This window comes from Eupeodes corollae, chromosome 3 (assembly GCF_945859685.1).
Source record: "Eupeodes corollae chromosome 3, idEupCoro1.1, whole genome shotgun sequence".
In the NCBI taxonomy this organism is placed as follows: domain Eukaryota; kingdom Metazoa; phylum Arthropoda; class Insecta; order Diptera; family Syrphidae; genus Eupeodes; species Eupeodes corollae.
Window position 1 is genome coordinate 136,152,092 of NC_079149.1, and position 26,230 is coordinate 136,178,321.

At 33.7% G+C, this 26,230-nt stretch overlaps 6 protein-coding genes across 8 annotated transcripts; 3 read left to right on the top strand and 3 right to left on the bottom strand.

The window, feature by feature from the left end:
- Positions 1-1,754: 1,754 nt before the first annotated feature.
- On the top strand, positions 1,755-2,655 carry LOC129949451 (cytochrome c oxidase assembly protein COX20, mitochondrial). The gene is made up of 3 exons (XM_056060918.1): positions 1,755-1,892; positions 2,176-2,363; positions 2,424-2,655. Exons 1-3 carry the CDS (start codon positions 1,869-1,871, stop codon positions 2,530-2,532), a joined length of 321 nt encoding a protein of 106 aa, XP_055916893.1. The 5' UTR covers positions 1,755-1,868; the 3' UTR covers positions 2,533-2,655.
- Positions 2,656-2,783: 128 nt separating this feature from the next.
- LOC129949450 (histone acetyltransferase KAT8) lies at positions 2,784-4,390 on the bottom strand. The gene has a single exon (XM_056060917.1). The coding sequence runs from the start codon at positions 4,252-4,254 to the stop codon at positions 2,878-2,880; it is 1,377 nt and encodes a 458-aa protein (XP_055916892.1). The 5' UTR covers positions 4,255-4,390; the 3' UTR covers positions 2,784-2,877.
- A 1,201-nt stretch (positions 4,391-5,591) lies between these two features.
- On the top strand, positions 5,592-8,362 carry LOC129949448 (uncharacterized). The gene is made up of 7 exons (XM_056060916.1): positions 5,592-6,501; positions 6,555-6,873; positions 6,936-7,066; positions 7,128-7,280; positions 7,480-7,637; positions 7,700-7,890; positions 7,956-8,362. Exons 1-7 carry the CDS (start codon positions 5,794-5,796, stop codon positions 8,321-8,323), a joined length of 2,028 nt encoding a protein of 675 aa, XP_055916891.1. The 5' UTR covers positions 5,592-5,793; the 3' UTR covers positions 8,324-8,362.
- Positions 8,363-8,587: 225 nt separating this feature from the next.
- On the bottom strand, positions 8,588-11,385 carry LOC129949447 (uncharacterized). The gene is made up of 7 exons (XM_056060915.1): positions 10,469-11,385; positions 9,946-10,267; positions 9,731-9,867; positions 9,529-9,678; positions 9,312-9,469; positions 9,057-9,250; positions 8,588-8,996 (listed from the first exon to the last, which is right to left on the bottom strand). Exons 1-7 carry the CDS (start codon positions 11,228-11,230, stop codon positions 8,674-8,676), a joined length of 2,046 nt encoding a protein of 681 aa, XP_055916890.1. The 5' UTR covers positions 11,231-11,385; the 3' UTR covers positions 8,588-8,673.
- An 879-nt stretch (positions 11,386-12,264) lies between these two features.
- LOC129950252 (transmembrane protein 184C) lies at positions 12,265-18,669 on the top strand. 3 transcript variants are annotated; one of them, XM_056062129.1, is made up of 7 exons: positions 12,265-12,816; positions 12,897-13,174; positions 16,442-16,577; positions 16,660-16,730; positions 16,798-16,903; positions 16,966-17,768; positions 18,436-18,669. In XM_056062129.1, the coding sequence occupies exons 1-6, from the start codon at positions 12,517-12,519 to the stop codon at positions 17,731-17,733; spliced, it is 1,659 nt and encodes a 552-aa protein (XP_055918104.1). In that variant the 5' UTR covers positions 12,265-12,516; the 3' UTR covers positions 17,734-17,768; positions 18,436-18,669. The 3 variants fall into 3 exon arrangements, with proteins under 3 accessions (XP_055918104.1, XP_055918105.1, XP_055918103.1); XM_056062130.1 differs by having other exon boundaries at positions 12,266-12,816; positions 16,966-17,281; positions 17,339-18,669; XM_056062128.1 differs by having other exon boundaries at positions 12,266-12,816; positions 16,966-18,669.
- A 4,278-nt stretch (positions 18,670-22,947) lies between these two features.
- Positions 22,948-24,581, bottom strand: LOC129949886 (putative neutral sphingomyelinase). Its single transcript, XM_056061601.1, has 5 exons — positions 24,451-24,581; positions 24,218-24,391; positions 23,967-24,150; positions 23,746-23,903; positions 22,948-23,694 (listed from the first exon to the last, which is right to left on the bottom strand). The coding sequence occupies exons 1-5, from the start codon at positions 24,486-24,488 to the stop codon at positions 23,028-23,030; spliced, it is 1,221 nt and encodes a 406-aa protein (XP_055917576.1). The 5' UTR covers positions 24,489-24,581; the 3' UTR covers positions 22,948-23,027.
- Between the last annotated feature and the right edge of the window lie 1,649 nt (positions 24,582-26,230).

A 26,230-nucleotide genomic window follows, 5' to 3' on the forward strand; every position in this document is an offset into this window, starting at 1 on the left:
AATATGAACAAGGACAATACGAAAGGAAGAAAACGAGAAAGCGGTAATGATGGTGATTTGCCCGCCAGCAAAAAATACAGAGGCGACAACTGGACTCAAGAGGGCACGAATTTGCTGTGTAATTTGTAGGTAAAATTTCGTCAAAAAGGAATTCTGAACAAAGAGACTAATGGCGCAACTAACGACATCAAAAAAAGGGAGTGGAGCATAATTCGCTCACATTTCAATACAGACCCAAAGGTGCGTTATAATTTCATTTCCTGATCAGTTTTAACGTAGCATTTTCGTTCAGATAAGACACAAAGAGAAGTTCCTGCACTAATTGGAAGGCATAAGAAAATTGTAACGGCATTGCGTCAGTAAACCACTTGTGCAAAACAAATTGCGCTGCAAACTGGTGGGGGACCGGCCAATACACCACCCGTGCTGAAAATTGAAATGACCGGTGAAGTACTTCAATTGAAAAATTATTACGGTCATTTGCTCACAGGGTTATATATTGTCCATACCACCCCTGTTCAAATTCTTGTCGCACAGATGAGTTTTGAAAAATCGTTTGATCGTGAACTGACCCTGCCCAACGTGCGACTAGATTCAAAATCTTTAAATTGGCAGATGAAATGATTTGTACATTAAGCGAGAACCAACCTTTCCGATTTCCAAAATCCTCACTCTAAAACAAATATTGATTAAAAGAATGCACATCAGCACATACACTTTAAAACTCACCAATTCGCCACCCGACGATTGTATTTTCACGTGAGTACAATCAATTGCTCCAATTGTTCGTGGAAATAGCGCAAAATCATAAAAAGCATTTGCCGAAAGAGTGTAGGTGACGTAACAATGCGTTACAAACTTTTGGGAGTATACGATAAACGCTCGTAGGATACGACATCGGCAACAGTTAGTTGCATATTTCCACAAGCCAAGACACGCAGAAAAATCAGCAACTTTTGTTCTTCCAATATATAACGAGTCCTATAGCCAATCAAGTATATATGTACATAATATACTATGAAGTTAACATATACATAATAAATTTATTACAAATTTTACCGTGGTTGCGGATGTTGAAGGTCTTCTGCCACTAGTTGAAGGACTGCTAAGAACGTTTGTTTTGTTAAACGGAAGCGCCGAAAAAAATCAGTGTCGTCCCATGAGTTAATTGTTGCACGTATTGGACGCCGTTCTTCCAGGATATCGTCCATAAAAAGGAAATCAATAAAAAAAAGATCCATTTTCGTAGGATATTCGCTATTTATTGTCTTTTAATATATTTTCCGAAAATGATTCGGTCGTTGAAAAAACGAAATTATAAATAAACCGAGTTTTAAGGCACTAGACCCCCGAATTTGAGGGTCTAATTTTATCGAAGTTCTAACTATAACAAAGTTCTAAATTGAAGTTCTAACGCGTTAGAACTTGGTGAAGAAATGACGTAGAGGTTTAACAGCTAGAACTTTGTCAAGAAATCGGGCGTTAAATAATTACTTTTATCTCATATCAGAGAAACTATTGTATAAAAAAAATAGTTTTCCAATTGTATATGCATACATTACTTTTTTTGTAAAACAAATGTCAATATTTTTATATTTATTGAAATGTAAAAGTAAATTTTTACTAAATAAAATATACATACATGCATTCTTATGAAACACTGAATTGTTTTAACATTCAACTTTATGTGAAACAGTGTAGACATTTCTTTTGAACAGACTGTTTTTCTAAATTAAAATATTGGATAATGTAGTTTTCTGTAAAAGAAATGTCATTTAACAGCTGATGGTCATACTTTGTTTTGCGTCTGAGGGTTTTCTACTTTTATTTTCCTAGTTCGCGTAAATATTTTTAAACAATTTAAAAAAATGAGTGAAGAGGAGCCCCATAAGGTTAAATATTTTTTCCTAAAATTCTATATTGTGTCTCGTCATAAGGGCTTCCCTTTTCATCAATAAAATTGTTGGTTTTAGGACTAATTTGATCCTTTTTTTCGATATCAAAAACACTACAATTCTATTTCATCACCGGCCAATAACAAACTACATTTTTATATTTATAAAATTATGAACAAAATAGCTACTAACACTTATTTCAAATAATTTATATTTGTTATATAATCATCATTTAATCAAATTTTGTTTGCCAACTTAACTTTCAATTTTAACATTTCAGAGTTTAATGGTTTTTGGTCGAGATGTCGGCCAAATCCCATGCTTCCGAAGTTCTTTTCTATATGGAATTTGTGGTGGACTGACAGTAGGTGCTTTAACATTTTTAAAAACCTCTAGAGTTCAATACTCAACGCACATTGGGTTTGGATCGTTTGTAGTTGGAACATTTGGATATTGGTTTGTTTGCAGGTTAGTGGTAACTTCCAATTGATATAAACAGAAACGAATTCAATAAACTGTAAATTTTAGATACCAATGGTCAAAGAAAAAGTTTGAATACCAACAACTTAAAGCAGCCATGAAACAACAAGCTCGCTACGAAGGAACCGATATTGAGAAGAGATTACAAGATGCGTAGCAATTTAATCCTAGTTTCTATAAGGAATACCTAGGTACTTGATGTCGTTTTGTTATAATTAGTAAAAGTCGAAGTTCAAAAGATTTTATAATTAAATAAAATTAAAAAAAGAAACTACTTGAACATTTCAATAGTTTTATTACTTAAACAGGAATTGCGGATATTAGGGCCTAGTTTTTCACAAGCTTCAGGCCTACCAAATTTGTTTATAAACACAGGAGTGTTCTTATACCAAATTTAAAGACGATAAATGTATTTTTCGTGCAGTTTATTTTATCGAAAAAGGATCAAACAATCGAAAATCTATATAATAATACATTCAAGTGGGTATAAATAAAAATACATTTAATTTAATAAGTTCTTCTTAAATTTAGCACCCACAGCCGTGTTCCGCTTTGGCGGAATCCATCGCAAGTAGGCCGAGTCAATAGTCAACTTCGGTTTCTTGAACTGCGGCAACTGTAGATGTTCAATAACTGTCCTCGGCGTGACGCAAATAACATGCTGACCCTTCCAGTACTTGACCATTTTCATTGACTGCAGGGTATAGATGATGTCGTCCTGTGTAATTCCACTCAACTCACTGAGCTCCTTAATACTCTGTGTGGTCGTCCGATTGTCTTTCATTAACTCCAAAAGGGTATACGCCCAGAAGCTCCTATAGCTCAGACGACCCAGATCACTCAGAGGTTTCTCGGGACTGCCAACAACTCCTTCGCGACGTGAGAGTTCGTAGCTAAAAGCGATTAACAGTTTCCCGTAGCCTTTTCTTTGATACGGAGGCAGAATCAATATGCATGCAACATTGTTGCTCTCCGGAGATTCTTTTTCCTTGGAGAAATAACCCACAATGTGAGCACCTTTCTTGTCGATCTCACACAACACATAAAAGTAAAATGGTTCGACGTCATAGTACAAGGTTTTGTGGTCTAAGAAGAGTTTTGCCATCAAGCACAGTGTTTGGCAATAGAGTTTATGGTCTTTTCCGTCGATCTCAAAAATCGAGACAGTCCCTTTGCGGTAGATCTCATTGCCAGGCGGTTGGCGTTGGCTGCACTCTGTGGTGTGGTAGCGATATGTCCTCTCTAGCTTCATGTACTTAAGACAGTACTCGCAGACAAATAACGTCCCAACTTTTCCGTATTCATCTGGATACGGACTGAAATACCACGAATCGATTTCGAATTTCCCAATTCTTAGTTTGTCAATGTACTTTACTTTGGTAATGGCTTCGTGTTCCTTCTCCAGGGCAGCAGTTGTGGGATCCATTTCGGCGTAGGTCTTTTGCACATGGTTGATTTCATCATGTCGTCTCTTCTGGTTCCTAGTCACTTTTCTGTCACTGTTCTCGGCCGATGTTGGATTCTCAAGTGACGCTATCTGTTCCTTGCTTAGCTGCTGTAGGGTTTTTGCACTGTTGTTTGTGTCCATGGGTGTTGATGCCGAGTTTTTTCCTTTGTCGGCTTCGGTGGCATCGGTTATGCGATCACGACGTACCCATTCGTCGAGGCGTCTATTCAAACCGACGTAATGGACATAGAATTCACTATTTGCAAAATCATTCTCGTTACACCTGGATTGGATTATTTGAGCAGGGTAGACGTCGCCATCGGAGCGACGGATCAGATACACGTCGCCTGTGCTTATCTCTTTGTTGGTGGAACTTCTTGTAGTTCTTTCTGTTTGTTTTTCTTGGTTTTTATTCTCGTCGACTGATGTCATTTTTATATCCAACTAATTTTTGTTTATTTTCACAGAGAACACAATTTACAAATTCAACAATTAAAAATCATGCAATGGCGAAATTTGCGTTTTCAAGTTTCGGTTTGTCTTTTTTGTTTTGACTTTTCCGTATCTGAACACACTTGAAGTTCGTTACATTTCGACATAGAAATGAACGTAGTCAGGTTAAAAAAACGATAATGAACGCATTCAACGGCAATAGGTGTCTTTGTGAATTTCATTTAAGGCAGTATGCAAATTGGGCTACCATGTTGGTTAGGTTTTAAATTAAATTAAATTATTTACTGTTTGAATTTCGTTTAAACACTACCTTGTTTAAGGTTCCTTTAAGATGAATATAGTTTTCCATGTCAGAGTTCAATTATTTATTTTTTTTTAAACTTATTTGAAATAATTTAACCTAACAAAAGAAATAAATTCTCAATAAATTGAGGAAGTATTTGTTTTGGAATTAAAGTTACAAATATGTCTGAAAATCGATTTTTTTAAACGTAGTATTTTCTATGACTGAAACCATGTCCAAAACAACGTTTAAAAGCTACAACATTTAAAAGGGAGTATAATATGAATGAATAAACAAAAACACACACCCGTATTTTCTAATTTGTTGGCACCTATTTAATGGACTTGCTTGCGGCTTTTCAATTTCTTGGATGACTGTACTTTTTTCTCTTTCAGAAATTTTAAACTTCAACCCATTCAATTCAAAAAATTAAATTAATATTTTGACGCAATGTACTTAGTTTAGGAAAAATAAAAAAAGAACAAAATGGAAAAATTATTTCGGAATCTTCTTTTTGACAGAAAAATAAGTAATAAGTTTTACAAACGTTTTCCAATATGGCCGTTATTCAAGCTATTTATTTTGACATTTCATCATTCAAAGTTGTCAAACAAGTTTCAAGAAGGAAGAATATAAAATCAAGAGATGTAAAAATGAATCACCTCAAAAAGCCTCTAATATCAAAACAACTATCCTTAACTTATGATTCAATAATTTTGACTAAATGACTTAAAGGTTCGTACATGTTGTAAAATGTTTGATGGTACTTTAAAATCTGTCATACATCAGTGCAGTTCTAACTTTAAAATTCCTCAAAAGAATTTATGTGACCCATCCTTGAGTCATGATTGTATAATTTTGATAAAGTGATTAAAGGTCCCTAGATAAAATATATTTCTATTAATAAAACTCTATCAAACCTTAATTTATTCTTTAAAATTCGATTGGCACCGAAATCAAACGAATCTCTTTGTTTTTTTTTTTGAAATCAAATTTTTAATCTGGCAGTACTATAATGCATCTGGCCTAGCGTTCTGTCAACATTTTTACGCATTTCATTGATTCGCACCGCTTTCGGTTAATGTTTCTGTTTCTCAAGTTTTTATTCCATCCAATTGAACTTCAAAACACGTAAAAACGGCTTCTTTATTTATCACCATCAATTAACAATTCAATTTGTTAATTGTTTGTAATTTGTTTGAAAATAAACAAACCTAACCAAACAATTCCCCGAAATGGAAAACACCGAAGAAATAACTCAACACATCGAATACACTCGTACAGTTGTCCCATCAACTATGCGGAGTCCCTATTGGAAGTTCTTTGGATTTCCCTCGGACAACTCAAATAATGTCCTAACAAAACAGAAAATAATATGCACGCTTTGCAATGCAGTCATTGCGTACAATAAGAACACATCAAACCTAAGGACGCACATAGTAGCGCGTCATCCTGAGCTCCTGATAGAATTGTACAATGAAAAGAACAAGAAGAATAGCGAAGCAGCGGCCACGAGTCTGCTTCAGGACAATAGAACGTCAAGTTCCGAACCGGCAAGCAAGCGTCCAAAGATTCAATACATACTCGGAGGGTCGGAGAGTGAAACCCACGAAGCGAGTACAAGTGAACTTAAGTCCTTCAACGAGGCTATAATTGAAGAGAACGAAGTCATCGAGCACACTGACGACAAAACCACTGACAACAGTGACTTCGATGATTTCTCGGGGTCCATCACACACAACACTGATTATGAATTCGAGGAAATAGAACTGAATCCTCACAAAAGCACTCTACCCATTGTCGACGAAGTTTGTTTGGAGGATAAGATTGTGGAGCTACTAATTACAGATCTCCATCCGCCATCGATTGTTCAAGAAACAGGATTTGAGAAGTTCATATCGAGTATTGATATGCGAGGGGCGGGAATTCCTTCCAGACAACAAGTAAGTGACAATATTTTTGTATTCATTTTCTTATAATTATTTTCTTCCAAAAGATTGACCAAAAAATAAACAAAGCATACGACAAAAGCTATGAAAGGATCCATCGACATCTAATAACTGTCACAAATACAAAACCTTACTCATTGAGTTTGGAATTCTTTCGCAATATTGAAAATAAATCTCTGATGTGTATTTATTTCAATTACTTGGTTCCAATTGAAGCCCGCTTGCAATTAACCGCTTACACCACAATCGAGATTACGCCTAACATCGATCTGGGAAGTGTTTTGAGTGATTTCAACTTAAGCAATTGCTCAGCGGTTATAATCAGTGAGGAGAATGAATTGATTGAACAGTTTTTCTTTTCACTTGGTAAGATTAAAGATTCTCTATCAGAGGTTTGTAGGGAAGATTTTTAATTTGACTCATTAAAGGTGTTCCTATTGTGCCGTGTTTTGAGTCAGTGGTAAATAGTTGTATGATCTCAATATTCGCTCATAACGCAGTGAATAGTGCCTTCAAGAGAACTCTGGAACTGTTCGAGAAACATGATTGTGCATCAATGGTAAGAGATTAAAATTTGAAAAAGTTCATAGATTGAAAGGGTCTCGTTTGTACTTTTTCAGTTGGATAGTATTCCTGAAATCTTCGAAGAGAATCCATGGTCAAAGTTTAATTTCCTGCAATTTGTCCAAGATCATTTGTCAATGGTGGATGAGGAAAACAGTGAAGCAATCGATATATCTAAACAGCTTGTTAGCTTTCTGAGCCCGCTTAAGGTATGTTGAAGTTGTTTGGCTTTATCTTAAGTCTCGTTTAGGAAAATTTGTACCACGAGTCTAAAAATATAGTATCACAAAAGGCTATTATATATTTTGTCTACCATTCGTAATAGAAATCTTCTCCTAAAGAGTTTGTGGAAGAGTCCATTTTATAATTCTATGTGCTTTTCAATCATTTTTCATATTCATCCTTCAGACAACTCTTGAAACAATAGCCGATGAACAGTTGCCTTTGTGTTCGATCATGAAGCCCTTAAGCAGAAAACTTATAGATGAGTATTTGTCTACGTTCTTCTGCGAGACAGACGCCCTTACCGAAGTCAAAAACATTGTAATTGACGAACTAACTCAGAGGTTTCATAACTTGCTTATGCATTTGAGCTTAATATATTAATTATATTTTTAAATATTTATAGAATTTTAAGCAACATGTTCTTATCAGAATCTTCACTTTTCGATGCTCGTTTTCAAAGTGTCACAGTCGAGACTGAAAGCCTTCAAGATATCAAAGAATCGGTGGCACATCGTTTTGAGCATCTTTTAGCAAACAACGTTCCTGAACAGAAACCAATTAAAATGGAACTAAAAGCTCCACCGAGAAAGTCATGTAAGTACCCCCCATTTTTTGAAGTTTTAAATTTCAATGAAAATTGCATTTCCTTTTATTTAAAGCGCTTAAAATGTTCTTCAATCGAGGCGCCAAACAAGAAACCAAACCTGCCCAAAATTGTATGAAACGTTCACTAGAATATGAAATCATGAAGTACACAACCGAGAGTGCAGCCGATTTGGAACAATGTCCAATGAAATGGTGGGAAGATAACGAATTTATGTTTCCAAAACTACGCAAAATATCAGATTATTATTTGTGTGTGCCATGCTGTGCAACAAATTCCTTTAAATCGGCTTTGGTCGATCGAATTGCCATCATAAATCGTAGATTTATGTTAAGAAAAAATGTACTCAATCAGATTTTGTTCTTGCACTTAAACAAAGATATTTTGGAGAAACTAAAAATCGACGATGAGCCGAAGAAGTAATTTATAATAAATAAGTTGTCTGTATAAATGTTGTATGTATGTCGTTTTAAGTGTTTTTCTTTTCTTAAAAATCTGTAATTTTAATGCAAACTTTGAAATACATAATTACAATGGAAACAGTTAAAATTAAGGAAGTTTAAACTTTAAGTTACAAGGGAAAAAGTCGAATGCAAGGCTGCAAGAGAGATAATTGATGGTCTAGGTTCATGTTGCAGAAAAAGTCATGAAAGTATGCCCAAGGAACATAAGCAGCAGAAATTCCAATATTTCAAATTAATTCTTATTCATAAAACGATCAATAATTTTGCTTATTTGTAATTAAATTTTTCATAACTAAAATATTTTTTGTTTCATTGATTTTTATTCAAAAAAATAATCTTATCGATTAGTTTTCCCGTCAGAGCAAACCTTCTCCTATAGTTGTTTATTTGATCTCTTAACACCTCTTTATAGCTTAGATTAATGAAGCCCAAAACACAACAATAAGCTTCAGATAAATGCCGCAAACTTCCATAAGAATTACCCCACTGATTCCACCACTTTATAGGTGATTCTTCTAGACTAGCAAATGCTTCATCACGATATCGTCTCAAATCCATTTCAATGAAATTTTCATTTTGAAAACTTTTTGCAGTTGTATCTTCCAGGCAGTCAACAAAGAACATTTTCAAATCTATAAATTACAAGAAAGTTAAAAATATCATCTCCCCGCATTATCAAAATCATTTCTTACGTGACTTTCTAGAATTCTTTGGTGGTTCCTCTTTTGTGGGTTCACATTTTTGTAGACTACTTCGTTGTTTTCCCATTTGACGGTATTTTTTCTCCAATAAATTCAGACAACTATTTATGTTTTTCAATGATATGAACTTATGAAACCTTGGATCGAGCATAGCTGTTACTGTTAGGAGATTATTTGAACATACACTGGTTTTTTGTTTAGAACCTTTTCAGTTGAAATCATATTAATTGTCTTATTTAAGTTTACCTTCTTTTAAACTCGTCAACAACCATTTCTTTCATTTCGCATACCAAAGGATCGTCAAACTCGCTGTAGACGTAATGTTTTTCGATAATTTTTTGGGCAAATGGCAGGAACAAACTACTCAGTGGTATGTCTTCTTCTCGCAGGGTGTCCAGTGTTATCTAAGATCACAAAAATAAATACAATTGTGTGAAAAATAAATAAACAGCTTATATCAAACCTCAAGTGGGGAAAGTACATCTAAAATTTGTTTAGCTTTAGCTAGGATATATTCCATATCGTCAGGCCAGGAAACACTTTCACAGAAGAACCTCAAAACATGCAGCTTTGATATGGGGAACTCTTCACAAGCTGATGGTATTTCAGTATCCTAAATATCGAAGAGTTTTTGCTCAGAATCCACAAATGTTAAAACGACTTACCTCAGAAGTTAGTTCAGAAGCGTGACGAGTCAGAATATCTACTGCTTCATTAAAAACCGTAACTATGTCTGGTATTTTGAAAACATTCAAAAGGCAGTTATCGATGATATGTGAAAAACAATGCACTATGGGAATGTCTTAAAGAGAAAAACAAAGAAGAGGAATTTTAAAGACACGCCAAAAGGTTTTTTATATTACAAAATATTTGTATTTACCATTGTTTGATAAAAATGTGTTGATTATTTCCTGATTGCTATTAACTATTGCTGCTGAGCAGTTTTGCAAGTTAAATCCATGGAATATCGCCTCGAACGATGTGTAACAATTAAGTTCAATTGTCATGTAAATATTATCACAGAATTGATCCTCAAATTCTTCAGACACATGATTGTAATATATCGAAACCAATTGTTTGCCTTCAATATTCATCCATACATCAAAACTTAGTGAATATGATTTGACTTGGGAATGAACTTTGATGCGGTCTTTCATTTTTTCAAATTTTGTTTTATGCAGGTCTTCAATTAAACTTTCCATCTGAAAATATTCAAAAGTCCCTTATAAAATGTGTTTTATTTATATAAAAGAAATTTGTGATTTTAGCTTGGTTCATTCATAAAATAAAAGTCTTCAGGACCTAAACTGAAGGCAATTGCTTACGGCTTCATTTGAGTCAAAAAAATATTTATCAGTCACTTTTTAAGCCGTTTCAAATTTAAAAAAAAATAGTAAAGGTACCTTGCTAAAAGTTGGCAATATCTGATTGCTCAGAAAGCTCGTAATGAATCCCTTCATTCCAGAGTTATAGATTGCCGAGACATTGAGAAGATCTGTAATAACCACTTTGGTTAGAGCTTCCTCAATGTTATAGCTGACTTGAATGGGATTTATATCGACAGTAATATTTAGGGGAGGAAGTACTTTTTGATTTTCACATGTACTTTTTGGCAAAACCGTTTGATCAACATCAACGGCTGTGGCGGGCAACGTCTGATCAAATATTACATTCGACAATTCTGTAGTTGTTATCGCTGTCGTCGTGGGTTCGTCTTCAGTGTCTTCATAAGTAAGTGGTATGTTTATTGAATCCTCATCAATGAAAGATGAATCACTATAATCCACCTTCATCTGTTTCGTCGCCGGACGACGACTATCAATTGAGTCCTCTATCAAATGTACCGTCTCGGATTTCGCGGGCTTTTTCTGGCTCGTATTGACTTTCCTTGGTGGTACACTTATCCCATGTGTGGTGACAAGTTGGGAAAATATTGTTTTGTGCGTCGACTGAATGTGAGCTCGGATATTTGTGGTGTTATAGTGATTGGTGAGAACGGCTTTGCATAGATTACATATGACTTTGTGTTTTGTTATTATCTCACCACGTTCATCGGCGGGATAACCAAAATACTTCCAAAAGACACTCTTCATTTTGGGCATGTAAATTTTGTTGTATGTCAATTCTTCTCCGTCTTGCTTGTTTTTTCTTTTGCGAGAGTACATTTCTGTTTGGGAATTGATATTGAGAATTTTTACACTTTGAAATTATCCAATATACAACGGTTTTGTTTTATCAATTTAATCGATTAATAGTATTTATCAATAACTAAATTATCGGGTCTATCCATCGACTACTTGTCTTTTTAGGCTGCACACTATCGCTTTTGTGATGGCAGAAATCGAAAATCGTTTGGCATATGGACGAGTATCGATAGACTTAAGTGATGCCAATAAGATTATTAAGATTTTCGATAAAAAATATTTTTTTATATTATGGCATGCACATACTACCTTGAAATACAAATAATTCAACTAAATGTTGAAATTTGTCGGAACATTTTGTAATAAATGTGTTTGTTTGACAACTTCTACGACATAAATAAAAATTGTGTGAAAACAAACTTGAAATACGCAGCAAAAATTCATTGAATTGTCAAATTCATTGACGTTTTGTAAATTATTTATAAACTCTAATAAACAATTTCTGATAGATACAATTTTCCATAGCATTTCGATGAGTAAATTTGTTTGAATGGCATAAATGTTAAGTAATCACTTTAAACGACCAATAATTTGTTTCATCAATGAAAACCGATTATAACTTTAACCGGCCCTTTTACTAATGAAGTTCCAACTTGATAATCTTCCAATGGCATCATTAAAAAAATTACTGATGAAATCAAGAGCAAAAAGAAAAAATGTATTATTTTTTCGTGAAGCTCGAAAAACCTCTATTGAAATGATTTAAATTTGTTGATTTCTGTCATCGGTAAATTATTTACGATTCTCCCTATTTAAATTTTTACTGACAGGAATAACTGCCCCTTAAAAACATCGATACTTATTCTACTTTTAACCCCAGTGTAACTATAGCTTTGTAAATAAACATTTACTTGAAGTTTTTGGAATTAATATATCCAAGAAAAATGTACCCCATGATCCCATAACTGGGACCTTTCTTTTGGGCATTCTGGCAGCACTGTTTAAAAAATCACGTATACGATTCTCGAACATCTGCTGCTATCGAAACAAAAACTTTTTGTTTTTGACATAACGTAGTAAACAGAGAAAAAGAAAAGAAAGTAGTTTATCTAATTTTTAGTTCACTAATTTTTTGAGAATTCCCCAAAAAAGCAAAGAAAAAAAAATATCAAGAATTCTACTTAATTTGTGTTTGTCCTAATTATTCATATCAGCGAAACGCCCACACACACAGTTTTTCTAAAGAGCTCTCGATTAACAAAGCATGAACATTCCCAAAGAAACATTAATTATTAAAAACACCAAAAATGTGTAAACTAAACATTCGTCATTTTTGCAAGGAATGGCGAATCTGGATTCGTCCACTGCTCATTGTAACATATGTGATATTTGCCATAATAGTTGTCCCCCTGCTGATAGTGAATTCATTGAAAGATGGATTCACACGCAAGGATCAGTTGATATTAATTGGGGGATTGTTTGTGCTGTCCGCAGTGCCAATCTCCATTTGGCACATAATTCAACATGTCATTCATTTTACGAAGCCGATTTTACAAAAACACATCATTCGCATTGTCTGGATGGTGCCAATATACGCTTTAAATGCTGTAAGCTCGATTTAAGAATGTCTTTTTGCAATTCTGTTGCCTTTCATGATTTTGGTTTTTCGTATTTTTCGTTTGTACAGTGGCTGGGTTTACTATTCCCCGAACACTCGATCTATGTTGACTCATTACGTGAATGTTATGAAGCCTATGTTATATACAATTTCTTGGTTTACTTGCTCAACTATTTGAATTTGGTAATGGACTTGGAGGCAACGATGGAAATTAAGCCTCAAGTGAGCCACATCTTTCCGTTGTGCTGTATGCGCCCGTGGGAAATGGGCAGGGAATTTATACACAACTGCAAGCACGGCATATTGCAGTACACGGTGGTTAGACCAATAACAACATTTATTTCCGTGTAAGTATTTTATTTCTCTTCTGTTATTTATTTCTTCACTTTTTCTTTACAAAATCTAGGTAAGGTAATTCGATCATCATAAGCAGTTTTGTCTTATTTTTCGAAAAATATTAAATTTCACTGTCAATTTCACGTATTGTTGTTGAGATAAGAGTCTTAAATCAGTGTTTTTTCTTATTGGGTGATAATGATTCGGATGAAGGGCCTCTCAACTGATACATAATCCGATTACGACATATGCTTGTTTGTTATCTGGTTTAAAGAACATTCTCTTTGACTCATTGGAAGTCTAATGGGTTTAGGAAACTTACTTTGCTAGTAATCATAATATTATTTTTGAATGTTGTTGTTAGAGACCACTTTTTTGATAGTAGGTTGAAAACAAAAACAGAAATAGTCACTATCAATAGATTTGTTCATAAAAAGTTCAATGAGATCTCATAACTTAAAAAAACTTGAATGAATCATAGCTGCTGCTTGGGTAATAACTCTGAGCTCAAGAAGCAAAAGCTCTTAAGTCTATTTCAATAGATTTTTAGAAAGTTAATTCTTAACTTCAACATTTTAAGTTAAAATAAAACTCAACTTATTTCATAAAATAATTTAAATTAAAAGTTAGGAAACCTTAAAAATCAACTTAAATTGATCCAGGACGTTTTGTTTTTAAGCACAAAACTTTGCATAGGACACTCGAATCCTTTTATCATTTGATTCGGTTAAAGTGTTATTTTCTTCCAATTAATGTGTCCTTGGTTTCTACCTTCACTCAACGATAAAGCCGAGGTTAAAAGGGTTTGATTATTGCAAAAGTACCACGTCATCAAATTGATTTTACACTTATAACAACCTTAGAAGTGGGGATGAAGGTATTATCTTGTTAGAAAATGCAGGTCATAGGTCTGTTAATGTTTTCAGTTTTGTAAATGACCGTTCCAACAAAAATTCAGCTGTTACCTCTGATTCTTGTTTACCAACACTCCAATTTGATTGTGTCATAGAAGTCCTTGGGCCTTGCCAAAATAGACAATTTCTGAAGTCATGGAAATTAATTATGTTACTATCGAAATCCGTCAAGTTTAAAAAAATTGTACCCAAAAAGCAAACTTGTCTCCATTTATTCGTCTTTCTGTCTAGCCTCAAAATGTTTTTTTTTTATTTGGAGTCTATCACTGTTTGATATGAGCCTTGTATTAGTCGCTGGTATTTTTTCTATATTTGTATAGATCTGCAAAATACACTCATCGCCACTTGAATAGGACATCCTGTACACTCTTTTAACTTTTCTTATAACTCAAAAGCGGAATGTTAAAGTAATCGTATTTTGCCCGTTTTCTTTTTTCAACTCTTCTATGACAAATTTCAAGTTCTGGAAAAAAGCGGTTATATTTTTTTTACTTTATGTTAACTTTCGTCTAAATTAAAGCAATATTTTTGCGCCACTTGAATAGGCTGTGCATTTAGTTTAGTTGTTATCTTTGTCACGCGGAATTGTATTTTTTGTTGATCGATCTATTTTGTAAATTTCGAATATTTAATTTTAAAAAAAACGTAAAATAGGTCGAGGAAAAGTATTGACCGAAGCGGAAAGACAAATCAAAGCATATAAGGACGCTGGCTTATCTATTGCCAAAATAGCTAAAAAAAGTCGAGAGAAGCCGACATATCCAAATTTTTAGGTAATGAGCCTAAATATGGGAAAAACATGAAAGGCGACTTATATTAAGAAAAGCGTCAAATTCACGACTCTTTTGGTAAAAATCAGGGAAAAATGTGGTGTTAAAGCAAGTCTGACAACCATGCGTCGTGTTATTTCGAAAGCTTAACACATAAAAAGACTTAAAATCAAGAAGAAGCCACCCCTGAACCCAGTTCGAAAAGAGCAATGCCTCAGTTTTTGAAGCGCGTTACCTGGACTTTTAGTGACATCGACGAAAAAAAAATTATGTAGAAGGTCCCGATGGATATAGCTACTATTTCCATGACCTCCGCCAAGAAACTCATTATCTGGACCGGCTGCATAGCAGAGTTGGAGGTGTAATGTTTTGGGGAGCTATTTCCTATTATGCCACCTGCAAACTACATTTTGTGTCAACAACAATGAATGCATTGTCTTACAATGGTATATTGAAAGAGGCATTTCCATACTTTCAAACACTTTTTGGACATCTGCCCTGGATTTATCAACATGATAATGCGCCAATACACACAGCTCGGGTAGTTAAATCGTATACACAGAGCCAAAATGTGGAGCTTTTAAGCTGGCCGCCCTTCTATCATAGAAAATGTTTGGGGATGGCTGACACGTCCAGGAAAACAATATTCAAAAATATATCCGAACTAACCCAAGCCATCGAATTGGCCTGGAGTTCGAATTCGCTAAATTATTTGGACAGTTTGTATGCATCCCTTCCAAACAAAATGTGTGAAGTTTTGGAGCAGAAAGGTGGCTCAAAACAATATTAAAACATTTTTGTTTCTTAAATAAAATACTCCAGTTACCCCCAATTAAAGTAATGTTCGTAATAAAAAGAATATTAATACTCTAAAATGTTTGTTTTTATTAAAGTGTCCTATTCAAGTGGTGCGAAATTTGGACCTCGCAGTTTGCCTGTTTTTGATCAATAATTTTTCATTAATACTTAAATCCTAAGCATTAAATCCTTTTTCAGGTGAAATAAAAGCAATTAACTGAAGTTAAGATTTAAAAAAAAAATACGTCTCTAGCATTTTTGGTTTGGGAACTTTGGACGATAGAAAAAAAAACCTAAGGGGTGTCCTATTCATGTGACGAAGTAATTTCTATATCTAAGCTTTCGGGTCCTTAAATCTTAAATAATACATTTGTCCTCCCTCCATCGCTTACAATCTTTTTTCAGAACTGACTTCTTTTTTAAATTAAATTGTAATAATTCTTTGCATTCTCATATAATTTGCGAACTAATGCAACGAAGTATTTGCAATGACGTCATCCTGATAATGCAACTTTGTATGCCTTTTGAAAGTAGTTCATTTATCAAATTCCAACGATCCTTTAAAATTATAGTTCTATTTTTATGGATTTCTTGCTAATCCTCTTTTAGTAAATGTGTGCGGGTATAAAATGTCCAGCAATTAAAGAAAAGGCAAATCTTTAATAATATTTCCCAATAAGACAAGATGTTTCTTCTAATAAGATTTTCGAATCATCTTCACTAAAAAAAAACAATTTTCTTTTGTATTGAAATTAACCCTTAAAATTTTGGAATTAATGAGTTTAATTTTTCTTAGCATATGTGAGCTATGCGGCGTTTATGGAGAAGGTACCTTTGCTGGTGACGTTGCATTCCCTTACATTGTCTTCATTAACAACATTTCACAATTCGTTGCTATGTACTGTTTGGTTCTCTTTTATAAAGCCAATAAGGTGGGTACAAACATAGTTGAAAACAATTTTATAATGAAAACAAAACTCATGTTCTTTCTTTTTTGTTTAATCACTATTTTAGGAGGACTTGAAGCCAATGAAACCAATCCCCAAATTCTTATGTATAAAAGCTGTTGTATTTTTTTCGTTCTTGTAAGTTTCATTTTGTAGGAATTGTGTCTCCTAAATTTAATGTAAATTTTCTAAATTTTTAATCCAGTCAAGGGGTTCTTCTTAATATCATGGTTTACTACGGATTCTTTCAAAAGATTTTCGGAAACTCAAACGACCTGGGAGACACTAAAAATTTGGCGCTTATGTTGCAGGTAAAATGTGTCTTTTCCAATTTTTTGTTTGTAGTTAAACTATTCAAATTTGTTTCTTTTAGAACTTTCTCATTTGTATAGAAATGTTCATAGCAGCTGTGGCACATATTTACAGTTTCCCCCATCATCCGTTCCATTCAAATTCACCACAATATTGGAACAATCCGAGCAATAATTGGTTCACAGCATGTTTGTCTATGATCGATATATCAGACATGCAAGAGGATGTTACCGAGCATATTGGCTATGTGACCGGCTCGATAAGCAGGACTTTCCATGGACGAACCACCTACCAACCGTTATCGCGAGGCCGCCGATCTAGCAGCGAATCGGACTACTTAATGGCAGCGGGAGTTGCTAAGACAGACAGCGATACAGGTAATAGAAAGTCATTTAGTAATCCGATGGTAACCAAAAATCGCTATGGAGCTACAGATAATCTTCTTCAAGCGCCTTCGACATCAGCAGCTCCTCAGGACGCCGCCTCTTCTTCGAAGCATTCATCGAATTTTGCCATTAATATCAATAAGCGAGACGAAATAAAAGAATACTCACCACACTACGGCGCTCCCACTTCCGGTAATTTCCTTCAAGCCCGCAAAAATAATGGCGGTGGTTCAAACACTGACTCGAACACAACCACCCGCAACGACAGCTCCTCAAAAAGCGACTCCTTTTCAATTGTAAACAGTGGCGGTGGCACTATTAAAAAATCCGATAGCAATAACTCTGACTGGCTGAGCACCCCTACCGACGAGATGCTCGGCATTGATGTGCGGGGTGTCGAAAAAGATCGAATCATGTATAATATGGGTAATCCAAAAGCTTGAATAATGTAAATCGCGCTCGCTGCTGTTTTTTGAGGGTACGTGTGGCCATCATCGTGATCGTTTCGTCCCATCGTAGAACTACATCCTTAATTCTATAAATATACTCAGTATAATATTTTGTTTTGTACATTAACTGTGTGGGCTTTATAGTTTGCTGTTTAACAAACCTCTCTCTCATCTTCTTACTTTTCACTATAATATTGCCAAAGACTAACCGAAATATGTACATTGTCGTTGTCGTTATTTATCATTCCCCGATTTGGTCGAACTTGTCGTCATCTAGGTTGTAGAGTATTTGCATTCCTTTCATTTAAGTGCGTTGTTTTAGTTGTTAACACATAACATACGAAATACGATGCCTTAACTTAACGTACTGATGTGTTTTTGTTATCTTCACTTCACTTCATCTCACTCTCGCTACTAATATATTATCGTCCATGTCGCACTAACTTAACTTTTGTTATATATATAGTTTCTCTAGGTTTTGGAATTGACATGACTGTGCGCTGCTGGAGCGCTCTCTTTATATTATGTATACCTTTTTGTCAAATTGTTTAGTTTTTTTTATCTCATGGTGGCTGTACTCGTAACATTACTGGTGTCTGTTTAGAAAACAAAAATTCAAAAAGAACGTACCCTCCTTGTTTCTTCAGACAAAGCAAACAACAATTCTAACAACAATAAATAAAATTTTTCTTTCAGGACATACAAATAAAATATAACGAATTAAGTTTAAAACTAAAAACTAAAAAGAAATGAATAATAAATTATTTAAGACTTATGTGAATTTATTTTGAATCTAAGTTGAATTTTTTATACTTAGCTGAACAAATTATAATGAATGTATTTTATGTGTATCAAATGTATTAGCATTGTTTAATGATCTGAATATTTTTAGGAAAATAAAATGCTATTGTATATAAATTTAAAAATTAATCTAACAGGTTTATTCGTTTGTTGGAAGAAGTTTTGGAAGAGGTTGGTTTACGTTGAAGTGTTTTGAAATTTTCCGGTTTTGGTTAAAATTCCTGCCAGTGTAACATTTAAGTATTTTTTACGGGAATTAAAATGCCCTCCATTATTAATTCTTGTCATGGAGACCAGCACTGTACGTTATCATTCCAATACGAACAAATGTGACAAATCCTCTCTAATGGGATTTAGGAGCCATCATTAAAAAAATAACATAAATTATCTTATGTTTTAGAAATTAAGTTAAATTATTCCAATAAAAATGAGGACTTCTTTGACTTCTATATCTATATGTCAACGAGAAAGTTATTTTCGCTCTTTAAGTTTCCGAAAGAGAATAACTTAGGATAATGATTGGTCATCCAGTTCTAGAAAAGGACATAATAGATGTTTGCTTCAAATTGCAGTTAAACCAAAGTTACTCGTAATTCATCTATCGACGAAAAAAAGAAAAAGTTGTGTAACCTACTCCAAAGTTCCGTTGATTCATACAGCGGTGGATACAAATTTAGCCCACTTGAAGAAGATAAGAAATATCGTTATTTTACTTGTTTTGTTTGTGTTGTAACTTTCAATTTCATGTAGTGATTGACAACCTTATTAAAAATTGAAACACATTTGTTTGCGTTTTGAGAAAACTGCATAAGTTTGTAATTCAAACTATTTTTAGCTGGACATAAATTTAGCACATTTTATTCCCAATACATTTTTTAATTCGTTTAGTTGAACAAAAGTGCACTTTTCGAGGTAATCCGGTATCAACTTATTAAATAAATCAAAATGTACTTAAATATTCATGGCCAAGGGACAATGGTGCTCAGAAGATAAACAAAAAATAATTTTGAAAGACAAGGGAAGGATAGTTTCTGACATATCCAAGCTGTTGGAGTGCTCCATAAAATGGTTTACAACGCGCTTGGAATTTTGAAGAATTCGGAACCATTCAAAACATCGAGCAATTTCCTCGTAAAAGGAAGACCACACCAAAAGAAGACAAAGTAATTTATTGTTTGTCATCCAAGGATTCGTTTCAGAGCTCCAGTGCCACCCGCAACGAACTAAAAGAAAAGTGTGATGTCAACATATAATCATCAAGGACGGTAAGACGCGGATTAAATGAAACAAATTTACGTGGTTGGGTTGCCCAGCGAAAGAAACTCGTTTCAAAAAAAAAAACTTGAAAGCCAGATTAGAGTTTGCAAATTATAACAAACCAAACATTTTTGTCAAAAACGACTTTATATCCGAACTTCGTTCAAACATATAACTTTGCGAACAAAAATTACAAAAAACACCTTATTGTTTCACACAAACAATTAAGTCAAATTAACGAAAAAACAAATTAAACATTAATTATAAACGACTTACACGTGAATGCATTTCGAACGCTTCAGTGGCGCTCATCATCAGCACTAACTCAATTGACCCAAACAATTATTAGTTTTGGTAAATCCAGAGCGAAGAAGAACAAGTACAAGTATTGGTAACCCACTAAGCCCTTTCATTGCTGAAATTTATATGGCAAAGCTTGAAATGAAATTGAAAGCTGAAGGTAGTTTACCAGAAGTTTTTTATCGGTATGTGGATGACTTTTTACAATTTTAAAAGAGTCAGAAAGTGATAATTTTTTAAATCTTTTAAATAATCAATGCGAATCAATAAAATTCACAAGTGAAAAAGAAGTGGATCAAAAACTAGCCTTGGAACTGACAAGAAAGTTGGACAAAATTGATGTGGCAATATACCATAAGCCAACTAGTACAAAAAGAATAATAACTAGTGATTCTTATTGCCCTATTCAACATAAACACGCGTCGTTTCATTCCATGGCACATCGTATTGTCAATCTCCCACTATCTATATTAAATTTTAAAAAATAATATGAGTACATACTTGATGTAGCTATTTTAAATGGTTATTCCAAGACTCTTGTGGATTCCATTATAAATGTTAAATCAACTTTGTTTAAGAAAAATTGTTTGGATTTCAGGAATGAAATGAAAAGAGAATCCTATGTCCCAGAAATAATGAACAAATTTAAAAACCGTTTAAATCAACATAACATTTCACCAGTGTTCTCTACAAAAGATAAAGTTGACCAAGAACAAAAATCGGGAATTTACGCTATTGAATGTGGAGTTTGCAAACGACGTTACATTGGACAAACAAAAAGAAACTTGAATGTAAGATTTAAAGAACATTGCAATTGCATCAAAGAGAAAAAACTTAAACAATCGGCTTTTGCCGATCATGTAATTGCGGAAGGTCATGGTTCTGATGAGAGAGAGCACATCATAACATTACTAAAAAATGTAAACAACTTTAATAGACTTGACGCTTATGAAAGCTATTTTATTGAAAAAGAAAACAACAATTTGAATGTGGATGGAGGAGACATTCAATCACCTTTGTTCTCTCTTCTATAGTTTTTACTTACAAAAAATCTAACTGTTTCTTCTTCGCTCTGGATTTACCAAAACTAATAATTGTTTGGGTCAATTGAGTTAGTGCTTATGATGAACGCCACTGAAGCGTTCGAAATGCATTCACGTGTAATTCGTTTATAATTAATGTTTAATTTGTTTTTTCGTTATTTTGACTTAATTGTTTGTGTGAAACAATAAGGAGTTTTTTTTGTAATTTTTGTTTATAACAAACCATTAAGTTTTTGGAAAAACGTGCTTTGGAGCGACGAATTCAAATTCTGTCGGTTTGTTTCAGATGGCAAAAAGTATGTATGGCGTCCACAGAATATGCAACACAATCCTCGGTATACTATTAAAACGGTCAAATATGGTGGTGGTAATGTTATGGTCTGGGCTGCATTTGCCTGGCACGGTATTGGTAAAAATTGACACAAAAATGGACCAACATGTGTACAAAAGTATCCTGGTACACCATATCAATCGATTCAGAATAAAATCTACCATTTCTATGGAGATTTATGCGTGATAATGACCCTAAGCTCACATAACACTTGTAAAGAATTCTATGGAGATTTATGCATGATAATGACCCTAAGCTCACATCACACTTGTAAAGAATTGTTTGGAGGTCAATAAAATTAACGTTCTAAAGCGGCCAACGCAATCACCCGATCGAAAATTTGTGGAATGATGTGGAACATCAAATAGAAATAAGAAAGCCAAAACATTTGCGAGAATTATGGCAGTTCATTCACATCTTAAACGGTATGGCATTCCAAGATAACGATGTGCCGCTTTGGTTGAAATTTTGCCTAGAGAATCAGAACAGTCGTAAAAAACAAATAATTTCCTACCAAATACAGAATCCTCCCTAATGGTAAGTTACATACATTAAAAGTTATCCATCTAAAACTTAAAGTGTGCTAAACAAATGTCCAGGTTAAAGAAGTTGTTTTAACAAATTTTTCAATTTCTTTTTTACAGGTATAACTTGTACAATGTTCTTTTCGGTAAAAACATATATTTTCCACCATGTTGCATATAAATGAGATAAGCTTGCAGCTTTCAGTCCAAAAAAAAAACTTTAAAATACAAGATTTTTAATTTCATCGAATAAGTGTGCTAAATTCTCTTCCACCACTCTATCATAAAATAATATAACAACTGCTCAGGGGCGCTACTGCAGTATTCGATTTTATTTTAAGGTTGTTTCCGATTCTACTTTGAAATGGAGCTACATACATACATATCTATACAAGTAAAATCGGGGACAGTAATACAATTTGTTTGATTCAAAGAAGAAGATTTAAAACACCTTTTCAAAGAGGGTTTCATGTTTGTACTTAATGTCATATAATGAACCAGCATTTCAAATTGTGGTTGTTTGGTATTTATACTTTTGATGATTGCCCATTCATAAAAAGTTAATTTAATGCAATTAATTTAAAGTCGATCAATCAATTTTTACATTTTTCTTGAAAAAAAAAATAATTCTAATGAATTTAACATTGATTTTCCAATTCAATTATCTTGACTGTAATTTAAAGTGCTTTTCCTCAAGAACTTGAATAAACCCATTCAAAAATTTAAATTACATGTAATTAGGAAGTTCATTGTTTCAAATGTCTTTAATTGTTTCAGGTAACAATAATGAAAAAAGGTCATGTAATTACAGGAAATTCAAATTAATTGGGAAAATTAATATTTCCAAAACTCTGATAAACAGTTGATTGTTCTTACTTTTATAAAAACTGTCCCCAGCTGGAACTCTCAATAATTGTTGCTACAAATTTTTCTCCAATACAAATACAAAATGTCTATTTTACATAAATCGCTGACAGATAGAATACTTTATTAACTTTTTCACTTAATTTAAACACTTAGTTTTAAAAAATATCAATGTAGCTCCAGTTCCAACTCTCCCAATCTCCGCAACTTAATTTCCATTGAAGTTTTGCCAGATAAAATGCCATTCTGTTCTATATAATTCCACAGCGACCCCATAAACAAAGCAAATAAGATTATTCCAAAAAGGATAAACTTCAACAACAGATACAAAGTTTTAAATCCAATTGGGACTGAATAATCAACCAGCGCCAAAAGTAAAAACGTTACGAAAATCGCTATGCTAAAGTACAAAATGCGATCTGTTTTGAGTTTATGCAAACTCGTCTCACAAAGATGCACACACTCTTGAAGCACTTCAATTGTCTTCAGTTCGGATTCCTCAAGTGAGCTTTGCTTTTCGCAGAATTCATTTTTATCATCTACTAATTTATCGCTTGAGCATTGTTTGGAAGTAAGTTTTAATTTAGTCATCACGGCCTCATGATCAGAATAACTTATTTTCATGCCTGGAATACGCTCCGGCAACGGGAGGGAGTATTTGGCAATGTGGGCGTCATAGCTCTCAGCACTTCGTATGAAAATATGATCAATGCGAATGCCATTTGGATTTTTCTCACTTAGCTTCTTTGAGGTGTATGAATTGTGATGACACTCGTTTGTGCCAATATTCTCATCCGGACAGGAGTCGATCATTTTTGATGTGTATAGTAGAACTCTAAGAAAGACATTGAAAGTTTAGATATTCGATTGAGTTTGCTTAACTTACTTGTAAGATATATCTTGAGGTTGTGTGTTTAAGTCTCCAGCTAAAATTTGTAGAATAGAATTGCCTCGAGTTTCTTCAATGAATTGAGCTGTATCAAAGGCCTGAATCACTCGATGAGTCTTGTATTCATCATTTTCAACATCATATTCCGCATGCAACTATGGAACACAAAGAAAACACGTGACATTAATCGAAACAAATCAAGAACCTATCGTCCCTACGTGTGCATTATAAAAATGTATGAGATGTCCATTGACTAGAATTTTGCAAAGTCCAACTCCTTTTCCACCGAACCAATCAGCATGTTGTATTCGGTGAAAGTACCCATTAACTGACCAAGCATGAAACAGAGCACCTATGATGGGATATTTTGAGAGGACACACAATCCAGCTCCCATAACGCCACTAGAAAATGTTCATATCCATATCATCATAAAATTGTCAATATTTCTAAATGAAACTATGCACCAACCTGTAAAAATAATGCGAGAATGGAAGAACAGTCTCGAGATTCTGTTTGATTGAATTGTAATCATTTTGTGACCAGACTTCTTGCAAGCTTACGATGTCGTATTTTCCAGTAGCCAACTCCGAGCTGATGGAATTGATTCGTGTCTCTCGATCATCTGAAATGTATGGAATACCCCTGGTATTTTGATGCTTTAGAAACTGATTGATTTATGAAGGTTATTTTGTTTTTCTCACCATATGTTTAGTGTTAAAATATTTAGTTCCACGGACATCGTCTATTTGTTTGGCCATAAAATGTTATAACAAAAAACAATATAAATAATAATAAAAAGTCAGGTGGTTGCTGGGTGAGTTGTCATTTGTTTTGATACTCGATGAACTTTTGTTGACATAGGGTAAGATTACAAATTCGCCACGAGTAGACAAATAAAATTAAGGACTCGACTACATATGGGACTTTTGCAAAATTCTTAACATGAATACTTTTAAAAAGGGTGTTTTATATCATTGAGAATCGGTGTGTTTTAAAAAGTAAGTTTGTTAGAGGTATTAAGCTTCACATTTATTTATGTGAACGTCCTTATCATGAGGCAGCAAACACTTAAGAACATAAAATGGTTAATAAGATTCAAAGTGATTCTGGTTATCATACACATTTACGGCTTACTTAATTAAGTAAATTAGTTAAATATCAAAGTTTGGACGCAACTTAATTGTTCTATGATATGCACACACTTTCATTTAAGTATTCTTTTCCAGGTAGTTGCAGCCCTCGAAAAAGATACATATTTAAATTATTAATAAATACAAAATACTTCCCCAATTAGTTGTTGGCCTTGGCCAATTTTTATCTTCAGAATTTGTTTTAAAAAATCGCATTTAATGAAATTCTTAATTTGATCACATTTCTAACTAGCCCTCAAAATTTAAACGTGTAGAAAATATCATTTTAATGCACTGGGCTTAAATTTTCCTTGATTACAAAAAATTACCGTATAAACGTAAATTTTAAACTTTTTTCTCCCTAAACAGCTGAAATTACTTTGCGAAAAATAGAATCACATAGTTCACTGCTTTGTGTCTGATTTTATAAATTTTCGAAGGCAGGCATGAAAACGGGGCGACTTTCCATTACCGCATCACGAATTTTCTTCTAAATTTTTACAATTAGGTACGGGTCTCAATAAGGTGAGGAAACACTTTTAAGTCATAGTAAAAAATATATTCTTTTTCGGACTTAGCCCTACTTTTTTAATATTTCATTTTTGAGCCTATATTTTTTAATTGACAACTCGGCGTACTAACAGCTAGGTATTAAACAAAAATATGGAACCCCCCTGCTTGGGATCACTATAGGATTTGGGGATGGGTGCTAGTTTGGGATATGCAAAGTACTTTTTGCATTTGAGCACTAAAATCAAAGGAATTCCCAACAAAAAAAGGAAGTATGGCAACACCGAACTAAAAACAAGGAAGAAATGTCAAAATCAGCCATTTTTGCGTATTTTGTATGTAAAAAAGTGATCTTCAAAAATTAATATAAAATAGAAATAAATGTTTCGTTGCTCTAAGATTGCTATAGTTATTATTTATTTGCACATATCTTTCAAATAAAATAAACTGTGAGTCGAAATTCGTGCTGTGGTAATGGAAAGTTGAGCCATGAAAACTCATGATAACAGCTTCAACTGGCACCGGATTGAATATTGAACCATGAAAAAATAAAACACATTTTAAATTAAACAAGTGACATGAATTCTGAATTTTATTTTAATCTTTTAAGGCAATTAATTTTTACGTTTATTTATTTTTTCTCTCTTCCAAATTATGGTTACCAAGAGAATTCCATAAAACAAACATCTTTAAGGCACCTAAATATTAATGGGTGCGATACAAAAGCGATGAAACTTTGAATTGAATTACTTCAAAAGAATCCGATGCAAGCATCGATAAATGTACGCCTTGTTTCCGAGTTCTAGTGTGGCTAAACCTTAACTGCTACGTTTGGAAATTC

Excerpts from the sequence above, each read along its gene's own strand:
- LOC129949447 (XM_056060915.1), bottom strand. The coding sequence starts at position 11,230 with ATGTACTCTCGCAAAAGAAAAAACAAGCAAGACGGAGAAGAATTGACA. Across the intron at positions 10,268-10,468 it reads TATTGCCAACTTTTAGCAAG|ATGGAAAGTTTAATTGAAGA; the intron begins GTACCTTTACTA and ends GAATATTTTCAG. Across the intron at positions 9,470-9,528 it reads ATGTACTTTCCCCACTTGAG|ATAACACTGGACACCCTGCG; the intron begins GTTTGATATAAG and ends TTGTGATCTTAG.
- LOC129949448 (XM_056060916.1), top strand. The coding sequence starts at position 5,794 with ATGGAAAACACCGAAGAAATAACTCAACACATCGAATACACTCGTACA. Across the intron at positions 7,281-7,479 it reads GCTTTCTGAGCCCGCTTAAG|ACAACTCTTGAAACAATAGC; the intron begins GTATGTTGAAGT and ends TTCATCCTTCAG. Across the intron at positions 7,638-7,699 it reads ATTGACGAACTAACTCAGAG|AATTTTAAGCAACATGTTCT; the intron begins GTTTCATAACTT and ends AAATATTTATAG.
- LOC129949450 (XM_056060917.1), bottom strand. The coding sequence starts at position 4,254 with ATGACATCAGTCGACGAGAATAAAAACCAAGAAAAACAAACAGAAAGA.
- LOC129949886 (XM_056061601.1), bottom strand. The coding sequence starts at position 24,488 with ATGTCCGTGGAACTAAATATTTTAACACTAAACATATG. Across the intron at positions 24,392-24,450 it reads ATTTTAACACTAAACATATG|GGGTATTCCATACATTTCAG; the intron begins GTGAGAAAAACA and ends TCAAAATACCAG. Across the intron at positions 24,151-24,217 it reads TTCTCGCATTATTTTTACAG|TGGCGTTATGGGAGCTGGAT; the intron begins GTTGGTGCATAG and ends AACATTTTCTAG.
- LOC129950252 (XM_056062129.1), top strand. The coding sequence starts at position 12,517 with ATGTGTAAACTAAACATTCGTCATTTTTGCAAGGAATGGCGAATCTGG. Across the intron at positions 16,731-16,797 it reads GTTGTATTTTTTTCGTTCTT|TCAAGGGGTTCTTCTTAATA; the intron begins GTAAGTTTCATT and ends TTTTTAATCCAG. Across the intron at positions 16,904-16,965 it reads ATTTGGCGCTTATGTTGCAG|AACTTTCTCATTTGTATAGA; the intron begins GTAAAATGTGTC and ends TGTTTCTTTTAG.
- LOC129949451 (XM_056060918.1), top strand. The coding sequence starts at position 1,869 with ATGAGTGAAGAGGAGCCCCATAAG. Across the intron at positions 1,893-2,175 it reads GTGAAGAGGAGCCCCATAAG|AGTTTAATGGTTTTTGGTCG; the intron begins GTTAAATATTTT and ends TTAACATTTCAG. Across the intron at positions 2,364-2,423 it reads GGATATTGGTTTGTTTGCAG|ATACCAATGGTCAAAGAAAA; the intron begins GTTAGTGGTAAC and ends TGTAAATTTTAG.